Source organism: Anser anser, assembly GCF_964211835.1.
Source record: "Anser anser genome assembly, chromosome: 1".
NCBI lineage: Eukaryota > Metazoa > Chordata > Aves > Anseriformes > Anatidae > Anser > Anser anser.
This window is the reverse complement of record NC_139720.1, coordinates 214,526,225-214,540,534: the sequence shown is the minus strand read 5'-3', so window position 1 is coordinate 214,540,534 and position 14,310 is coordinate 214,526,225. Positions and strand designations below refer to the sequence as shown.

General features: G+C 58.2%; 2 protein-coding genes across 4 annotated transcripts in view; both read right to left on the bottom strand.

Annotated features, from left to right (window-relative positions):
- PGM2L1 (phosphoglucomutase 2 like 1) overlaps positions 1–4,229 on the bottom strand; it is a 37,215-nt gene extending 32,986 nt beyond the window's left edge. Inside the window, exon 1 of one of the 2 annotated variants that reach the window (XM_083834364.1) lies at positions 3,985–4,229. In XM_083834364.1, the coding sequence (XP_083690490.1) occupies positions 3,985–4,083 (99 nt within the window). In that variant the 5' untranslated portion in view covers positions 4,084–4,229. Of the gene's footprint in view, positions 1–3,368; positions 3,894–3,984 lie in introns of those variants that run through there. The other variant, XM_083834365.1, reaches the window with a different exon arrangement.
- Positions 3,985–14,109, bottom strand: KCNE3 (potassium voltage-gated channel subfamily E regulatory subunit 3). 2 transcript variants are annotated; one of them, XM_083834405.1, is made up of 2 exons: positions 13,674–14,109; positions 3,985–12,682 (listed from the first exon to the last, which is right to left on the bottom strand). In XM_083834405.1, exons 1-2 carry the CDS (start codon positions 13,963–13,965, stop codon positions 12,297–12,299), a joined length of 678 nt encoding a protein of 225 aa, XP_083690531.1. In that variant the 5' UTR covers positions 13,966–14,109; the 3' UTR covers positions 3,985–12,296. The 2 variants fall into 2 exon arrangements, with proteins under 2 accessions (XP_083690531.1, XP_083690532.1); XM_083834406.1 differs by having other exon boundaries at positions 3,985–12,594; positions 13,674–14,055.
- Positions 14,110–14,310: the final 201 nt, after the last annotated feature.

Genomic DNA, 14,310 nt, shown 5'->3' with positions numbered 1-14,310 from the left:
GCCGGGTTGGCGGTGGGACTGATGACCTTGAAGCTTTTTTTCCCCAAGATAAATGATTCCATGACCTCAGACAAGTGCTACCCAGCATAAATAGTGCCGATTCACCCCAGAGGAGGGTACCAGGGCACAGGCAGCTTGAAAACAGCCACGCCAGGCTGCCGGAAGCGCAGGCAGGCCGTGCTGCTGCTGTGCCGCATCCCAGCCATCAGCCCCTCTCCTCAGGCACCCTAAAACCTGGAAATCCGTAATTTGTGCCACAGTCCCTGACAGCTCCTGGCGAAATCTCTGGTTCACATCAGGGACAGACAGACCGCAGAATCAGAGCTTCACCTGGGGTGGAAGAGACCCGTAAGATCATCAAATCCAACCACCCACCTAACACAAGCCCACTGCTAAACACATCCCCGAGCACCACGTCCACAGAGCCTTCCCACCCTCGAGCACATCACCCAGCCCGGCGTCATCTGTGAGCCTGCTGAGGGCACGCTCGATCCCCTCGTCGATGCCATCGATGAAAATCCCGAACAAAACAGGCCCCAGAAGCGAGCCCTGGGGAACACCACAGGGCGACCGGCCGCTGAGCGGACCGAAGGCCATCCGCGGCCACCCAGCCGGGATTTTTCCCCGCTGAACAGCGCAAGACACGGGTCCCGCAGCTCGCACCGAGCCATCCCCAGCGTGTCAGCAGCTGGGGGATGCAGGGTCACCTTTCGAACATGCCTTTAATTCCCAAGGGCTGAAACATCCCCTTCAGTCAGCTCCACGAGCATCTTTCTTCCGGAGTCCGGCCTTCAAACCCACAAACCTCAGCAGCAAGCAGCAGGACAAGTCTAAAAAGGGGCAAGGGAACAGGACCTGCTGTTGTCGTTCTCTTTTAGCCTCTTCGGAGGCAGGCAGCCCCGGGGCTGGGCACTGCAGGGCTCCCCAGGAGCCAGCTGCACAGCTCAGCGGGGAAGCCGCCTCTTTTGTGCTGGCCCAACATCAAATAAAAACAAAAATACTTCCAGAAGCGCTCCTTTACACGTCTTTCCCGCGAGTCTTTCTAAATATATTAAAATAGCTCAGTCGCAAGGGACCCACGAAGATCATCGAGTCCACCTGCCTGACCACTTCAGGGCTAACCAGAAATTAAAGCACGTTACGAAGGGCATTACCCGAACAATAAGTTCCTGTGCACTATATAACCCACTGCTGCTGAAGGGGAGTCCTTACCTTCATCCCAAAGCGCCCCAATTAATGTGCCGGCACAAAACCCATCCACCCGGAATCAGCTGTCCCAATAGCTCGCAGTTTTATACCCTACAGGTTTTAATGTTAGAGCTTGCAATGAACGCACGTAGTTTTGAGGAACTTCTCTCTTCACTCGTGGCCACTTCGCAGACTTTACTCTCCGCAATTTCCATTCTTCGAAATTCGCGGTAAAGGCTTTGTAAAACTAAAAACTGCGAGCTGAATGACGGGAGCAGGTCATTGGTCTGTAATGACCAAGTCCGTTTCCTCTTCAAACATCTCAGAAGCCACAAAAATTAAGTGGCAGCAGTCAGGAGCACTGCAAAAAAAGCCCCTAAGCAAGCCACCTTGCTAGCAAGTAGGACTGAGCTGAGAGGACCGGTTCCCGTAACACACCCCCTGCTGCGATAACCACAGAACATCCCCATTCCCCCAAATCAGCTCCAGCACGACCAGCACAGCCCACAAACAGTTTTGCACAAGCATTCCTCCACGACTTCAGTGCCTGTAGGCAAAGCCAGGCGACGCTGAGCGCGCTCAGGGCACGCAAACGGCTCCTGCTGATCCCGCAGAGGGAATTTAGGAGGCAGCAGCTTCAGCTTCGTCTTCACAGCGCGAGGAGTGACCGAGGGAAAGCACGAGGGCACCCGTTATCCACTCCGCCTCCGCGTGTCAGTGTGATCGTGTGGGCACAGCTGCCAACCTATGCCTGAGACCGCGGTATTTGATTAAGAGCCTGATCTATTTAATCACACGGCCCCCCCCCGTGAAACCCCAACGGCTGCTAAGCCCGGATCCGACCCTCGGACTTGCCCCGAAAGCTTCCTCTGCTGTGCACGACAAACGCTCAGCTCGCCTCGTTTCGGTGCCGCTCTACGTGCGGCACGTTCTGGCCGCTTTAAAGCTGCCTATTACTACAATCAAGGCCCAATTTCCAAAGCTGCCCTAAACAGAAGCGGTTTTCCTGGAGACAACCGCTCTGACGCAGCTTTCCGTACAAGACAGACGCCTTTAGGAGACTCGAGACAGTTATGGAAAGACAATAACAAAGTTAGAGCGTGAATGAAGAGGGATTAAAGGGAGAAAATAGAGAACGACGACTAATCATTCAGCCCTCACTCGTACGCCTGGGAACAAAAGCATGTGCCTGGTGTTTCAAAGCAAAAAATAAAGGCAGCGATCAAGGGGAAAGAAGGGAGATTTAGTCAGTGAGGCTCCTCTGAGCCAGTCGCTAGCAGCATTGAGGAAGATGCACAGCAGTGGTGAGGCAGGAGAGCAGCAGAGCGCTCGTCACGCAGGCAGCTCTCCTCCACCCACGCCCCGGCCCTTAATCACAGTTCCAGTTTTAGAGGAGGTTAGCACTAGCACGTACGGACGGCGAGCGCGGCTCTAATTAATTACCGCGAGCAATTTTCAATTAAGTCTGAGGACAAAAGCTCCCCACAGCTAAATACAGCGGGGGGGGGGGAATAGCACACGCGTTTTGCTTTGATCGGAGGCAGTGAAAGTCCCCAGGGCGAAGGAAGCTGGGGGTGAGACAGAGACCTCGTCGCGCTGTTTGGTAACACCAAGCCTCCAGAGGCCTCGTCTCCTGGGTCCGTGATGAAACGAGGAGTTTCTCCCCGCAGCTTTCCCCGTCCCCCCCCCCGTCCCCTCCTTTGTTTACATCGGGTGCCGCCGCGCTGCCCGCGCCCAGCCTCCTCCTGCTGCAGCAGCCCTGCTCTGAGCCCTCCGCCAGCCGGTTTGGGGCCCCCAAAATTCACAGGGCTCCTTCGAAACCTCTCTAATTAATCAAGCTCGAGCCCTGTAGGAAGCGTCGTGACTGTCACCTTGGCAAGCTGGGGTAAACAGGTGCCTCTCCAGCTGCTATTTGGCTGGCTAATTTCAGTTCGTAGAAACCATAACATTTTGCCATTGCTGGGTTAAACCAAAATATTTTTTTTCCCCTGGTAGCCTTAAGTTTAAAAGGCGTAAATCTTCCTAGTTCATACCCTTTTGGGATCAGCACAAACTGAGGCGTTTAAGAGCCTTTCGCCACGCCGACCCAAAGCCAGGTTCCAAAACCCCTCGGTGCTGGAGCTCGGCCTGGCTTGTCGGGTGCGTTACCGCAGATATTATTTCCTTCCTGCGCTCCTCACCTCCTCGCCGCTCCCGGACACGGCTCCGGCTGCAGGACGGGCAGCTGGCAAGGGAGGAGAAGAGCCCCAAAATATTCCCTGTGACACGCAGCTGGCTGGGGCAGGAACAAAACGAAGCCACCAGGAGCGAGGCGCAGCAGCGTGCGGGGGTGTTTGCGTCCCTCCCCACCCCCAGGCGATGTTTTTAAGCCCAGCCCGTGACGTTTTGGCAAAGCAGCAAGGAAAAAAAAAAAAAGAATAAGCCTTTCGGCAGCGGGTTGGGGAAAATAACGCAAAAAAAAAAGGCGTTATCAGGGACCCGATTCCTCAGGGGAGGCTCGCACCGCGCTAAGCCAGCCCGCAGCCCGCCGGGTGGGCTCTCGGCCCCCCCGTAGCCCCTGAGGGGGGGCTAAAACCGGGAGGTTTTGGGGGAAATAAAGGCGAAAACGGTCAAAACGCCGGCTCCGGGGGCACCTCACGCCGCCGGGCCGTGGGTGCCTCGGCTCGGCCATGGGGTGCCGGGGGGCTGCCAGCATCGTGCCCCCGGCTCTCAGCGGCCCTCAGCGGCCCTCAGCAGCCCCGTCCCGGTCCCATCCCGATCCCGGTCCCGGTCCCGGTCCCGGTCCCGTCCCCGCACCTTGTCCCAGCTCAGCCACTGCCACACCGCCCGGTCCAGCTGCGCGTCCCCGGTGCTGCGGGCGGCCGTCAGCGGCACGTTGGAGTTCACGTCGCCCATCTCGGGGAAGGGGAGAGCGGCGGCTTCACTCCGCGGCACCGGGCATCGCCGGGAGGGCGCCGCAGGGACCTGAGGGGGCCACAGCAGCCGCCCAGCCCCGGCCGCCGCCCGCCACCGCCCGCTCCCCTCAGCGCCGCGGCGCCCCCCCCCCACCGCTGCTTCTCCACAGCGCGGCCCCGCCCCCGCGCCGCCAGCCCGCCAATCAAAGCACGGGATTGCCGCTGGAGGGGCGGGGAAATGCTCCCCCGCCCTCCACCTTCCTGTCGGGAAATGTAGTCCGGTCCGCGCGGAGCGCGCAGCAAAGCGGAGGGGTTGGTGGGAGGTGCGGAACTACAAGTCCCGGCAGCCCTCGCGGCGCGGCGCCTTGTGCCTCAGGGGGTGGAACGGCCTGAGGGGGCAACGGCGCCGCTGAGGGGCCCGGCCTCGCCTCCAGGCGTCCCTTGGTGTCAGACAGCGCTGGGGCCTCGGGGGCAGGGGAGGGTCCTTGGGTGTTCCTTGTTTCCACTTATATAAAAATAAATAAATAAAAATAAATAAATAAAAATAAATAAATTTCACTTACAAATAAAATAAAATATATCAATAAATGTGTGTGTATGTGTGTATTTAGGGTAGTCCGTACCGCCCCACTGAAGAGGCGCTCTTATCCACCAGGGTGATGCATAGGAGCAAAAACCTAAAAACCTAAAAATCTCCTTGGTTGTGCCTCTGTCAGCCCTAAGCCAGCTTCCAAGCTTCTCGCTTCTCCATCTGGAAGGAAAATGGCATCAGCCCGTCCTTGGGCAATGAGCCCCTCAGTCTGAGGTGTTCCCAGACAGGCTCCAGCAGCAGTTAAAGTGTCCTGAGGAGGGAAATACCAACCCTCACCCCCTTCCTGGTCAGCCCCAGCTGTAATCGGGTTGTCCCCATGTATGCTCGGCCCTGCTGCCATCCCCAGCAGCTCTGCTGAGGTTGCCATAGTGATCGCAGGCACTGCGGCCTGACGCCAGGCTTCGGGCCCGCAGGGCGATGGGACCGCGATGCGAGGCTTTGGGGTCCGTAGGGGAATAGGACTGCTGCCCAGGGGATGCTGGAAGCGAAGGGAGGTGTGAAACAACGGGGCTTCAAGGCTGGGAGCAGCACAGGCCCCTGGGGAGGTGGAATGAGCCTGATGGGTGAGGAGGATGCAATGGAGGGATGAAAAGATGCAGGGACGCAGCCTGGGGTACTGAAGCAGCACGGCATAGCTCTCGTAAGCTATAGAAGGGAACAGTCCGTTATAAAAGCTTAGAAATCTGATTGTAATATCCCTCCCTTTTGAAGCTCTCAAGTGTGTCTTGAAGGGACCTGGTTCCTGGCTGCAGACACGAAGAAATCCTCTGGTCCGGGGGACGGACTTGGTATGGGGAGGTGAACCTGTAAACTGGTCTGTTACACAGAGCTGCTGGTAGGCAGCAGAAGATATAAAGAAGACAGAAATAAATCAACCTGTTATCATTGCAGGGCTGTCCTACGGCTGTTGACGGTGTAGAAGGAGAAGAAGACGGAGCGAGGAAATCACACATAACAGATGAACCCAACAGTCAGTGGGTGAGGTTGTCCTTCTCTGGAGGGATGTGGGGAATCCATCTGTTGGTACCGACACTCGGAGAAGGAGGCAGCCTGTGGGGCAGTAGGAAAGGGCTCTGCGACCAGAGCTGCCTCACGATGAGCCACAGGTGAGCCTGCCAGCCCAACCTGAGGGCAGACTGCTCAGCACCATGCCTCCCACCAGCTTCGCCATCACCCTGCAGGCTTATGCACCCCATGCCACCCACTTCTTCATGTTATTTCCTCTCCCTTTCTCATTTTTCCCTTTCCTCTCTCTCTGCATGTCTCCGCACAAAGAGATGGCATCCTTAGCAGCTCTGATGTGATCCTGAGCCCAGTTAAAGCAGTGTCCCAAGCAGCCAGATGCCGGCACGTTTTTCCAGATCTCAGAATAACTGACAAGGGTGGCTCCTTCAGGGAATTTGCACATGATAGTCAACACGAGGCACAGCTTCTGCTCTTCATATCTTTGCTGCTCTTCTCTGCTCCTTTGTGTTTTATTTTCAAGGAAAGGCCAGAGCCCAGCACAACAGAAGCTGCAGTCTATAAAAACTTCATTTTCCCACAAAAAGGACAATGCCTATGTTAAATGCCTCTCTAAAGCCTGCCAAGCAGGAACGTTTCTTACAAGAACTCTGTAGATCTTTGGAAAGGCAGTAAAAGAGACTGTTAAAATTAAACTTCATATTTCAAATGCTTCCATTCGTGGCTACATTTTTTTTTCCTTATACGCTTAATGAGAGCTTTAAATTATTCTGAAGAGTAGTTTTCTGCCATCAGAGCAAGCAGGCTGTTTCTTTATATGGCACCCTGAATCTCATAAAGCAGTTTCACACAAAACGGTGACAGCCATGCCCGCACGCCACGTTATCAGTGCCCAGCTTCCTAGCCACAATTAAAAGCAGGATTTGACCTTAATCACTGATACTTAAATAGGAGAATTATCAGTCCTTCAGTTATTGGTGATCCTCCGTGGTTATTTCCCTGAAGAAAGATAAAGCAGCCTCATAGAAGATAAGAATTTTTGCGTGTTATTACTTTCGTGGGAATAACCACGCTGTTGAGGGGTTGAAACTTCTCTGCAGGATCTCCTGTGCTGGGAGCTGCCAGCGCCAGCAGGGACCGTGGTGGAGCTCAGCCGGAGGGAATGACTTCATCCTAGCCAAAACACACATCTATGCACACATGTGCATATGTGCAGCTCTGTGTGTGTGTGTTTTCAGGGAAAGGCATTGCTCCCCATGCTGCTCTGAAACTCAGAGTGCCCCCATGTAGCATAACTGCAGCTACGGAACGGCAGATAACTGCCCGTGCCCCCAAAATGAGAGCCTTCTTTTAACGCAGACAAAATAATGCAAGTTAAAAGAGACTTGCTGATAACACACAGCTCCTGTTTGGGGTTTGCATTTACGCAGTGCAGGGGTAAAGACGGTTAAATGTACCCGTCAGCCCAGCAGGGCTGGGTCTGCAGCGTCTCAGTAGCGTACCCCCAAACAATGGTGCGCGTATTTCGCTCCTACCAATGCGCTCAGTGTTTTTCAGCAGAGGAATGGCTGAGCACACGGTGATGTCACCGCGAAGCAGAAATAAAAACCGTCTGTACGGTCGTGTTAGCATCCTCAATGACCTGGTACCGCAGACCAAATCCTCGCCCGCAACAACCCGGATTAGCTCTGTTGATTACACAGAGCTGCCCAGCCCCGCGCCGGAGAGCCTCGGGGCTGAACCCAGAAGGTGCGGTGTTTCCATGGCAATTTTGCTGCACGTAATTTATTCCAAATAGCCTCCGAAGGGCCCGCGGCTCCTTCCAATGATATTCCAGGCTGTTTTTTTCTGCCCCCGGTTCCTGCGGTGAGACGAGTCACGCGGGATGAACCCAGCGCGTCCTTCCAGCTCGCTCGGCGGGCGCTCCGCATGCCCTTGCTCTGTGGCACGGCTTTTGTTTTATTATTTATGTATCCTGAACACCCTGTGCCTCTTGGGTTACCTGGTAATAATGCAGCAACTCCCATCCTTCTATTTGCCTCGCTCGGAGCACCCTATTGCCGGGCAGGCAGCGCAACCCTAAACCCGGGCAGCGATAACACCCCTGCCAGTCGATAGGGTGCTGCGTGGGGACGTGCCTCTCCGGGCCCGAATGCCATTTTTAACCTGATCCGGGGTCCAAGCAGCTGAAGTCTTTGTCCTGAAGAAGCGCGGGCTGGCAGGAGAGAAGGACACGGCAGGAACCGCCGAGGCTGGGAAGCAGTCCGCGGCTTGGTGCTTCGCGATGTGAGCCCTCGGGGGGCCTGATCCTGCACCCTCCAGCATGGACAACGTCCTCTTTGGTTTGCTGAAGGCTTAAATGCCCTAAATAACCAGAACCGCGCAGCTCAGAGCTGCCGGAAGCCTCTGCTGTCAGCCCAACGGCAGGGCTGGGATCCTGGGGTGACGGTCCCTGCCGCAGCCCCCCCACGTGTGACACGTTTTGTACCGGGCAGCGCGCTGCAGAAAACACACGACAGGTCCGGTTCTGCCCGCGGGCACCTGTCTGATCAGCAAACACAAAGAAATTCGGGCTCACCTCCTCTCCCCACCCTAACCTGTCGTCCGATCTGATAAAGTGCGTTTTATAGACTCGGTGAAGGAGGTGGGAAAGCCGCGGCGAGCGTGGGGGAAATTTCAGCGCCTCCTGCTCGCTCGGGTCTCAGCACCCCAGGGAGGCTGGCTCCAGTCCCCTCGTATATCAAAGCTTGTCCTTTCCAAACCAGACCCGGTTATTTTTAATCCTCCCCGCTAGGTATTAATAGCCCACATGCGTGCTCCGCTGAACGGTTCAGCCACATCCATCTGTGGAAAAGATGTGCCGGGCCCGTCCCCTCCGATGGGAGAGCAAGAACAGGAGCGTGGGTCAGGCTTTTCACCCTAGTTTATCCCTTCGATTAATCCCGAACTGCGGCATAAATGGCGTGGAACTGAGAAAATTTGTACAGAAAACTTCCTGTAAGGGGAGAACACGAGCTCCCAGGTGCCTGGGATTTCCCGGCTGTCTGTAAGAATAAATGCTGCCTTGAGCTTTACTAAGAAATGCTGTTTTTTTTTTTTTTCACCCCGTGGTGCAGATCCCGCAGGTACCCGTACGGTAGGCAACCTGAGCTGAACTGCCCCGCGATCGCAGTCCCAACGGTTGGTTTTATGGCCAGGCTCGCGATAAGTTCACGGCAGCTTATCACCAGCCCATGCAGATTATCCAGCCGGGACTCACCCCAGCGCAACCAAGTGTTCTTGGGTGGCTTTCCTGGTGGAAAGCGGCGTTTTCCATCAGGGAATTTAAAACGAACTCGTAAAATGGCTCCTTTGGGCCGGGCCCAGTGCTTGTCAAGCGCTCCACAACTCCGGAAAATGCTGCAGCAGCAAAAGGCGAAAGCACGGGGTCTGCTTTCGAGACGAGGGAAACGTCAGGGGCGGGTTATAAGAATGAAAATTCAGCCTCACAAGGGAGGGGGCCAGCTCAGCCACAGAAAATTCAGATGGGTGGGCGAAACGTTTGGATTCCCACGTCTACACATGGATATCCAACACATCTGGGTCACGGTAAAAATAGGTCCACGGAGGACTTGAAGCAAGCTCAGCTGAATTTCGCTCGTCCTTACAGGTGTGCGGTTAATTTTCTCCTGAAAATCCCCGGTGATGGGAGACCCCGGGGGACAAAGCCAGCGTTTTGCTGACTGTCACTGCCAGACACCGCCCTGCGGCCGTGCCCACCCTCAGGGGGGTACAAGAGGATTCCCGGCTCACCCTCAGCTGCTCCGATCCTGCGTCGTGATCCCTGTGCAGCTTCCTAATGGGTCAGTTTCCCTCATTTAGGCCATTTTTGTTTCCCTCGTCCCTCTGAACAAGGGTGTCACCCCAGCCGTGCTGCCACCGGGCCACCAGCTGGAGGAAGGGGCTGTGCCTTTATTGGGACGAACCGATGTATTTAGGAGAAATGGATGCTGCGGACACTGAGGGAAGAGTCCAGGAGCCCCGCTCCCGCAATAACCCCACCTCACCACCCCCCAGAAATCTCCGTAGGGCAGCGCTGGCTGTGGCCAAACCCCTGTCTCTGGGCAGGGCTCAGTCACCTCGCCGGAGGACATCGGATGCCATCGCTGTCGGTCCCTCCTGTTTCGCCGGTGCGATTCTCATCGAATTCTCACCTACACGACGCCCACAGCCCTGTCGCCGCACCCCAAGCTGCCTTAAACCAAGGTCAGCCTCGGCTTCCCATGCACGTAATGTTTCCACAGCCTTTCCCGAGGACCAGGCAGACTGCTGCCGATGTCGTCTCACCTGTGGTTCATTGCTGCGTGCTGAGAAAAACAAAATAAAAAATAAAATAATAAAATAAAATAAAATAAAATAAAATAAAATAAAATAAAATAAAATAAAATAAAATAAAATAATAAAATAAAATAAAAACAAGCAACTAAATATATTGGCCTCACACGAGCCCCGTGTCTTTCGGGCTGCAAACCCCAATGTAGTCAGCTGCAATTTGCAGTTTGATTTAGTGATTCGCCAAGGCCAGCACTGCCCCAGCTCTGCTCTGTGCCCAGGCGAGCGCACCTCCGTGCTGTCCAACCCCGTAAGCATTACCCATAATCACGAGCCCCTAATTAGCCCCCAAATCCTCCCCCTGGCAGCTGAAACAAACCCATCTGGGGAGCCTTCCCCTGTATCCCCACGTCCCCGTGCCCCTCCGAGCATCCCCCCAAGCCCATCACAACCTACACGGAGGACGAGCCGTGGGTCCCATGGGGACGTGCCCGGCTGCAGCGGGGCCCCAAGGCCACTGCCACCAGGTGGCACTGGCACCTTGTCACCCAGCCCGACGGTGGCTGGTGGGGGCACCCAGGGCCCCCCCTTGGCCTTCCACAGGCCCTGGTCCGAATATAATTACGGGGACAGGCGGAGGAACTGCCAACGGAGGGGAAATCGGGAGGGTAACGACCTCTGCAGGAGCTTGCTGTTTCAGGAGGGTTTTTCCCCTTGTAGGGTCTTCCCTTCATTGGGAAGGCCACATCCTGGGGGGTTTTGGGGTGCCCACCAGGCTGTCCCATCCTGGGGACCCCATGCCAGCCCTGGCACAAGGCGTGCTCCGGGTGTTAGGGGAGGACAAACACCGTGGAGGTGGAGAAAAACAGAGCACAAATCCACCCGGAGGAGGAGGATCTCATCCCGGCTGTGCCCGCCCGGTCTGCTTCCCCTGAGTTATTTGCAGATAAAGGGTTTATTTGCCTTTCCCAACGCTGTAACCACAAGGTAAACACGGCGGAGCCTCTCGAGCCCCCTCCTGCCTGGGCCGGGCACCCGGTGCCGAGGGACAGCAGTGGCATTTTGCTCCCTTCCTGCACCACGTGCCCAGCCCAGAAACGGCAACTGCCCCCAAAACGCAGCCCACCAGGGACCCCCCAAAACCCCTGCATCGGGTTTCGTGCCCAGAGCAGGGCTGAAGGCACGGGAAATCCCAAATTCCCGGGTGCCAAGGTTGCCGGCCCTCCCCGAAACGCTGTGGTTTGGGTCAGGGTTTGGCGGCGCGGGCGTGGGCGCAGGCGCCGCGGCGGTGTTTGAGTGCAGGAGGAAGGTGCCCTACGGGCCAGCCGGTCTGGCAGCAATTAGACGTTAATTAAGCCATAATAAGCAGATTAAGATGTCCGAGGGACCGCTCCGGGCGCCGGGGCTGGGTGGCTGGTGCTGCCCCACGCCGGCCCTGGCAGGCAGCCTGTTGGGAAGGACGGGGACATTCGGCCCTCCTGGCCACCGGCCACCCCGTGGGCCAGCCCCAAACCCGGCTGCTTCAACTGCGGGGATGAAGCCAAGGAGCCCAGGAGGGCCCGAGTCCATCCCCTTCCCGTTTGCCACTACGCGCTTGCCCCTTGGAAAACACATTTGGGAGCTGCGGTACAAAAGGCCAAAGCTACAGCCGGCAGCACCCCGCAGGAAGGAAGCAGGAAAAGCTCCGGCATCATCGGCCAGAGCCCGGCCGGACCCTCGGGGGCGCGCGAAGCCGGGTGCCTTCGGCCGGGCTCGCAGTGTGCGCCCGAGGCTGGAGCGATGCTGGCCGGCCGGGGAGAAAGCGTCTTGGGTGTGGGATCGGGCTGCGGTGCCAAATCACCCCGCAAGTCCCATCACAAAGCAATTTTGGCCACCGCAGAGCCATCGAGGGGCAGGCTGTCCCTCACCAGGAGCACCACGCTCGGAGAAGAAGCAGACGCAAGCCCTCGGGAATCAGCATCTCCTTTAATTCCCCGCCGGCGAAGCGTGGCCCAACGCCGTTCTAAAATGACAGCTTTTAGCACCAGGAAAACCCGCGAGCCCACGTCACTAAGCTACTGGCACCCCACGGCACGCTTTGGAGGGTGATGCTGGCCAGTCTGAGCGGGGAAGAGGCAATTTTTCCTCCTTTACAGCCCCTGCCAAACTCAGCAGGGCATGGGAATGGTGGGAAAGGAGCCGCCTCTGCCTTCCCCGTGTCCCCATGTCCCCAGCCGGGATGGCTCTGCGACGCCGGGACCTGCCTGCGGGTCGTGCCAGGCACAAGGAGCCCAGCTCCTGCCCCGCACCGGGGGGGCTCAGCACCCCTCGGGCACCGCGGGGTTTTGCGGGCGGCATCGGGGCCAGGCTCAGATCATGGAGACCCTGTTCTTGATGTAGACGTGGTACGGGTCGCTGCGCTTGTCCACCTTGCGGGAGCGGGTGTAGCCCAAGATGAGGCTGCCCACGGTGGCGGCGAAGAGCGTCATGACGAAGAGGATGTACATGTAGGCGTTGTCGTCCCGGCCGGCGCGGGCGCTGGCGTTGCGTGGGGTGGCAGGGCGCAGGATGGCCCCGTGCAGCGTCTGGTTCAAGGCATCCAGCATCGCCTGGAGGCTCCGGTGCCACGGCTCCGTCCGGTTGTCATCCTCCATCTCCTCGCCGAGCCTGTGCGAGGGGGTGCTGTCAGCCCCCGCGGTGGGGATGCCCTGGGATGGGGCCGGGGATGGCCCCAGGGGTGAGCCCCAAAACGGTCCTTGAAGCGCAAGGAGCAGGGGGCCAGGAATATTTTGGTGGAGGAAGAAAACCCAAATCCTGCCCCGTCCCCATCGGCAGAGCTGGCACCCACAGGAGCTGGGGGCACCCAGCACGCCTCCAGCTCGGGTCCACCCGTGCCCTCCCAAGACAGAAAGCAGCATTAATTCGGTGCTGCTCCCTTCAGAGTTAAATCCACCCCAAATCTGAGTAAGGGCATTTAATGCTTTTGATCAAAGCCACTTGAAGGCAGTCCGGATTAAGCACCCGGCGCACGTGCGCGGATGCCTGTCGGACATCCTCTGATGGACAGACAGACGGACGAGACCCAGCCAGGCACTTCCCCTGCAGAAATAGGTCCCGACCCCAGGGACCTCCCTGGGCTGGCGTCACCTTTGTGCCCAAGGGATGCCCGGGGGTCCCGCTGGCCCCAGCTGCAGCCCCTGCCAGGACCTGCCTGGGGTCCCCCCACCCGAAAAAACAGCTTTGGGACTGATCCTGCCACACACCGACCCCAATCACCCCAACCAGCCCTAGCCGGGGGGCACAGATCCCTGCATGCCCCCAATGGACCCATCCTGAGGGGTTGCTGCCCCAAACCCCCTGGAATTTCCATCCCCACACACAAGCTGGGTCCCGGACCCCCTCCAGCCCCCCCAGGACACGGAGCTCCTCTTCCAACCCAACCCACACCCCCGTGCGCCCTCTGCCTGCACAGGCAGCTGCCCCCCCCCCTAAAAAAGGCTCCCCCAAACGTGGGGTGCATCCCCTGGGACAGCTGTGAAGCGGAAGGGGATGGGGGGGGGACACCCTTGGACCCCATTGTCTTTACAACCACCTGTAAATCAAGGGGAAGCCTGAATTTGGGGGATTTCGAGCAGAAAAACAGGGTTTCTCACCCACAGAGCCCTACAGAAGGGCGCAGCACTGGGGGTCCCCGTATTACAGGGGGTGTAGGGGGAGGAAGCAAGGGGAGGGGGGGTCGCACTCACCGGGTGCTCTCGGTGCCTGCACGGCCGCCAGGCTGAGCCGGGACTGGAGCATCGCGGCCGCCAGCCGGGCTGGGAGTGCCGCAGCCTCCTCCCCTTCCCGGGGCAGAGCCACCTGCCAAAGCCACCCAGCCCCGACAGGGCCACCAGCCTGTCCCCAGCCCCTCAGGTCCCGCCGTGGCCCCCGAGCCCGGATGCAAGAGGTTTTATGGGGCCGGGAGAGCCACCCAGCCGGATCCCGCGCTTCCCTCCCCGCACGCTGCCGGTCACGCTTTCCTGTCCCTCCTCCGGACATCCCCGCTGTCCCCGAGCCCTCACAGCGGGCACCGAGCCTGCCCGGGATGCTCCCGTCCCCAACCACCGGAGCTCGGCCGGCTGCTGTGAAATGGCGTTTTCCTCCCTGCTGCCCTTACGCTGGGGCCCTTCCAGCCCCACTGCGTCTTTCTTTCCACACAAAACCCTTGCTGTGCCCCTTGGAGGTGGTGCGGTGAGCCCACGGGTGGCTCTTGGGGAGACGCTGTCGAGTCACAAACTGGGGGCACCCCTGGGTGCCGCTGCTCACCCCCTGCCCCAACAGGGCCCCGCGGAGCCGCTGGCCCAGCCCCACGTCCCGGCGGCTGCCGGAGACCCCGCGGAGGAG

Excerpts from the sequence above, each read along its gene's own strand:
- KCNE3 (XM_083834405.1), bottom strand. The coding sequence starts at position 13,965 with ATGTCCGGAGGAGGGACAGGAAAGCGTGACCGGCAGCGTGCGGGGAGG. Across the intron at positions 12,683-13,673 it reads GCAGGCACCGAGAGCACCCG|GACCGTTTTGGGGCTCACCC; the intron begins GTGAGTGCGACC and ends TTGCGCTTCAAG.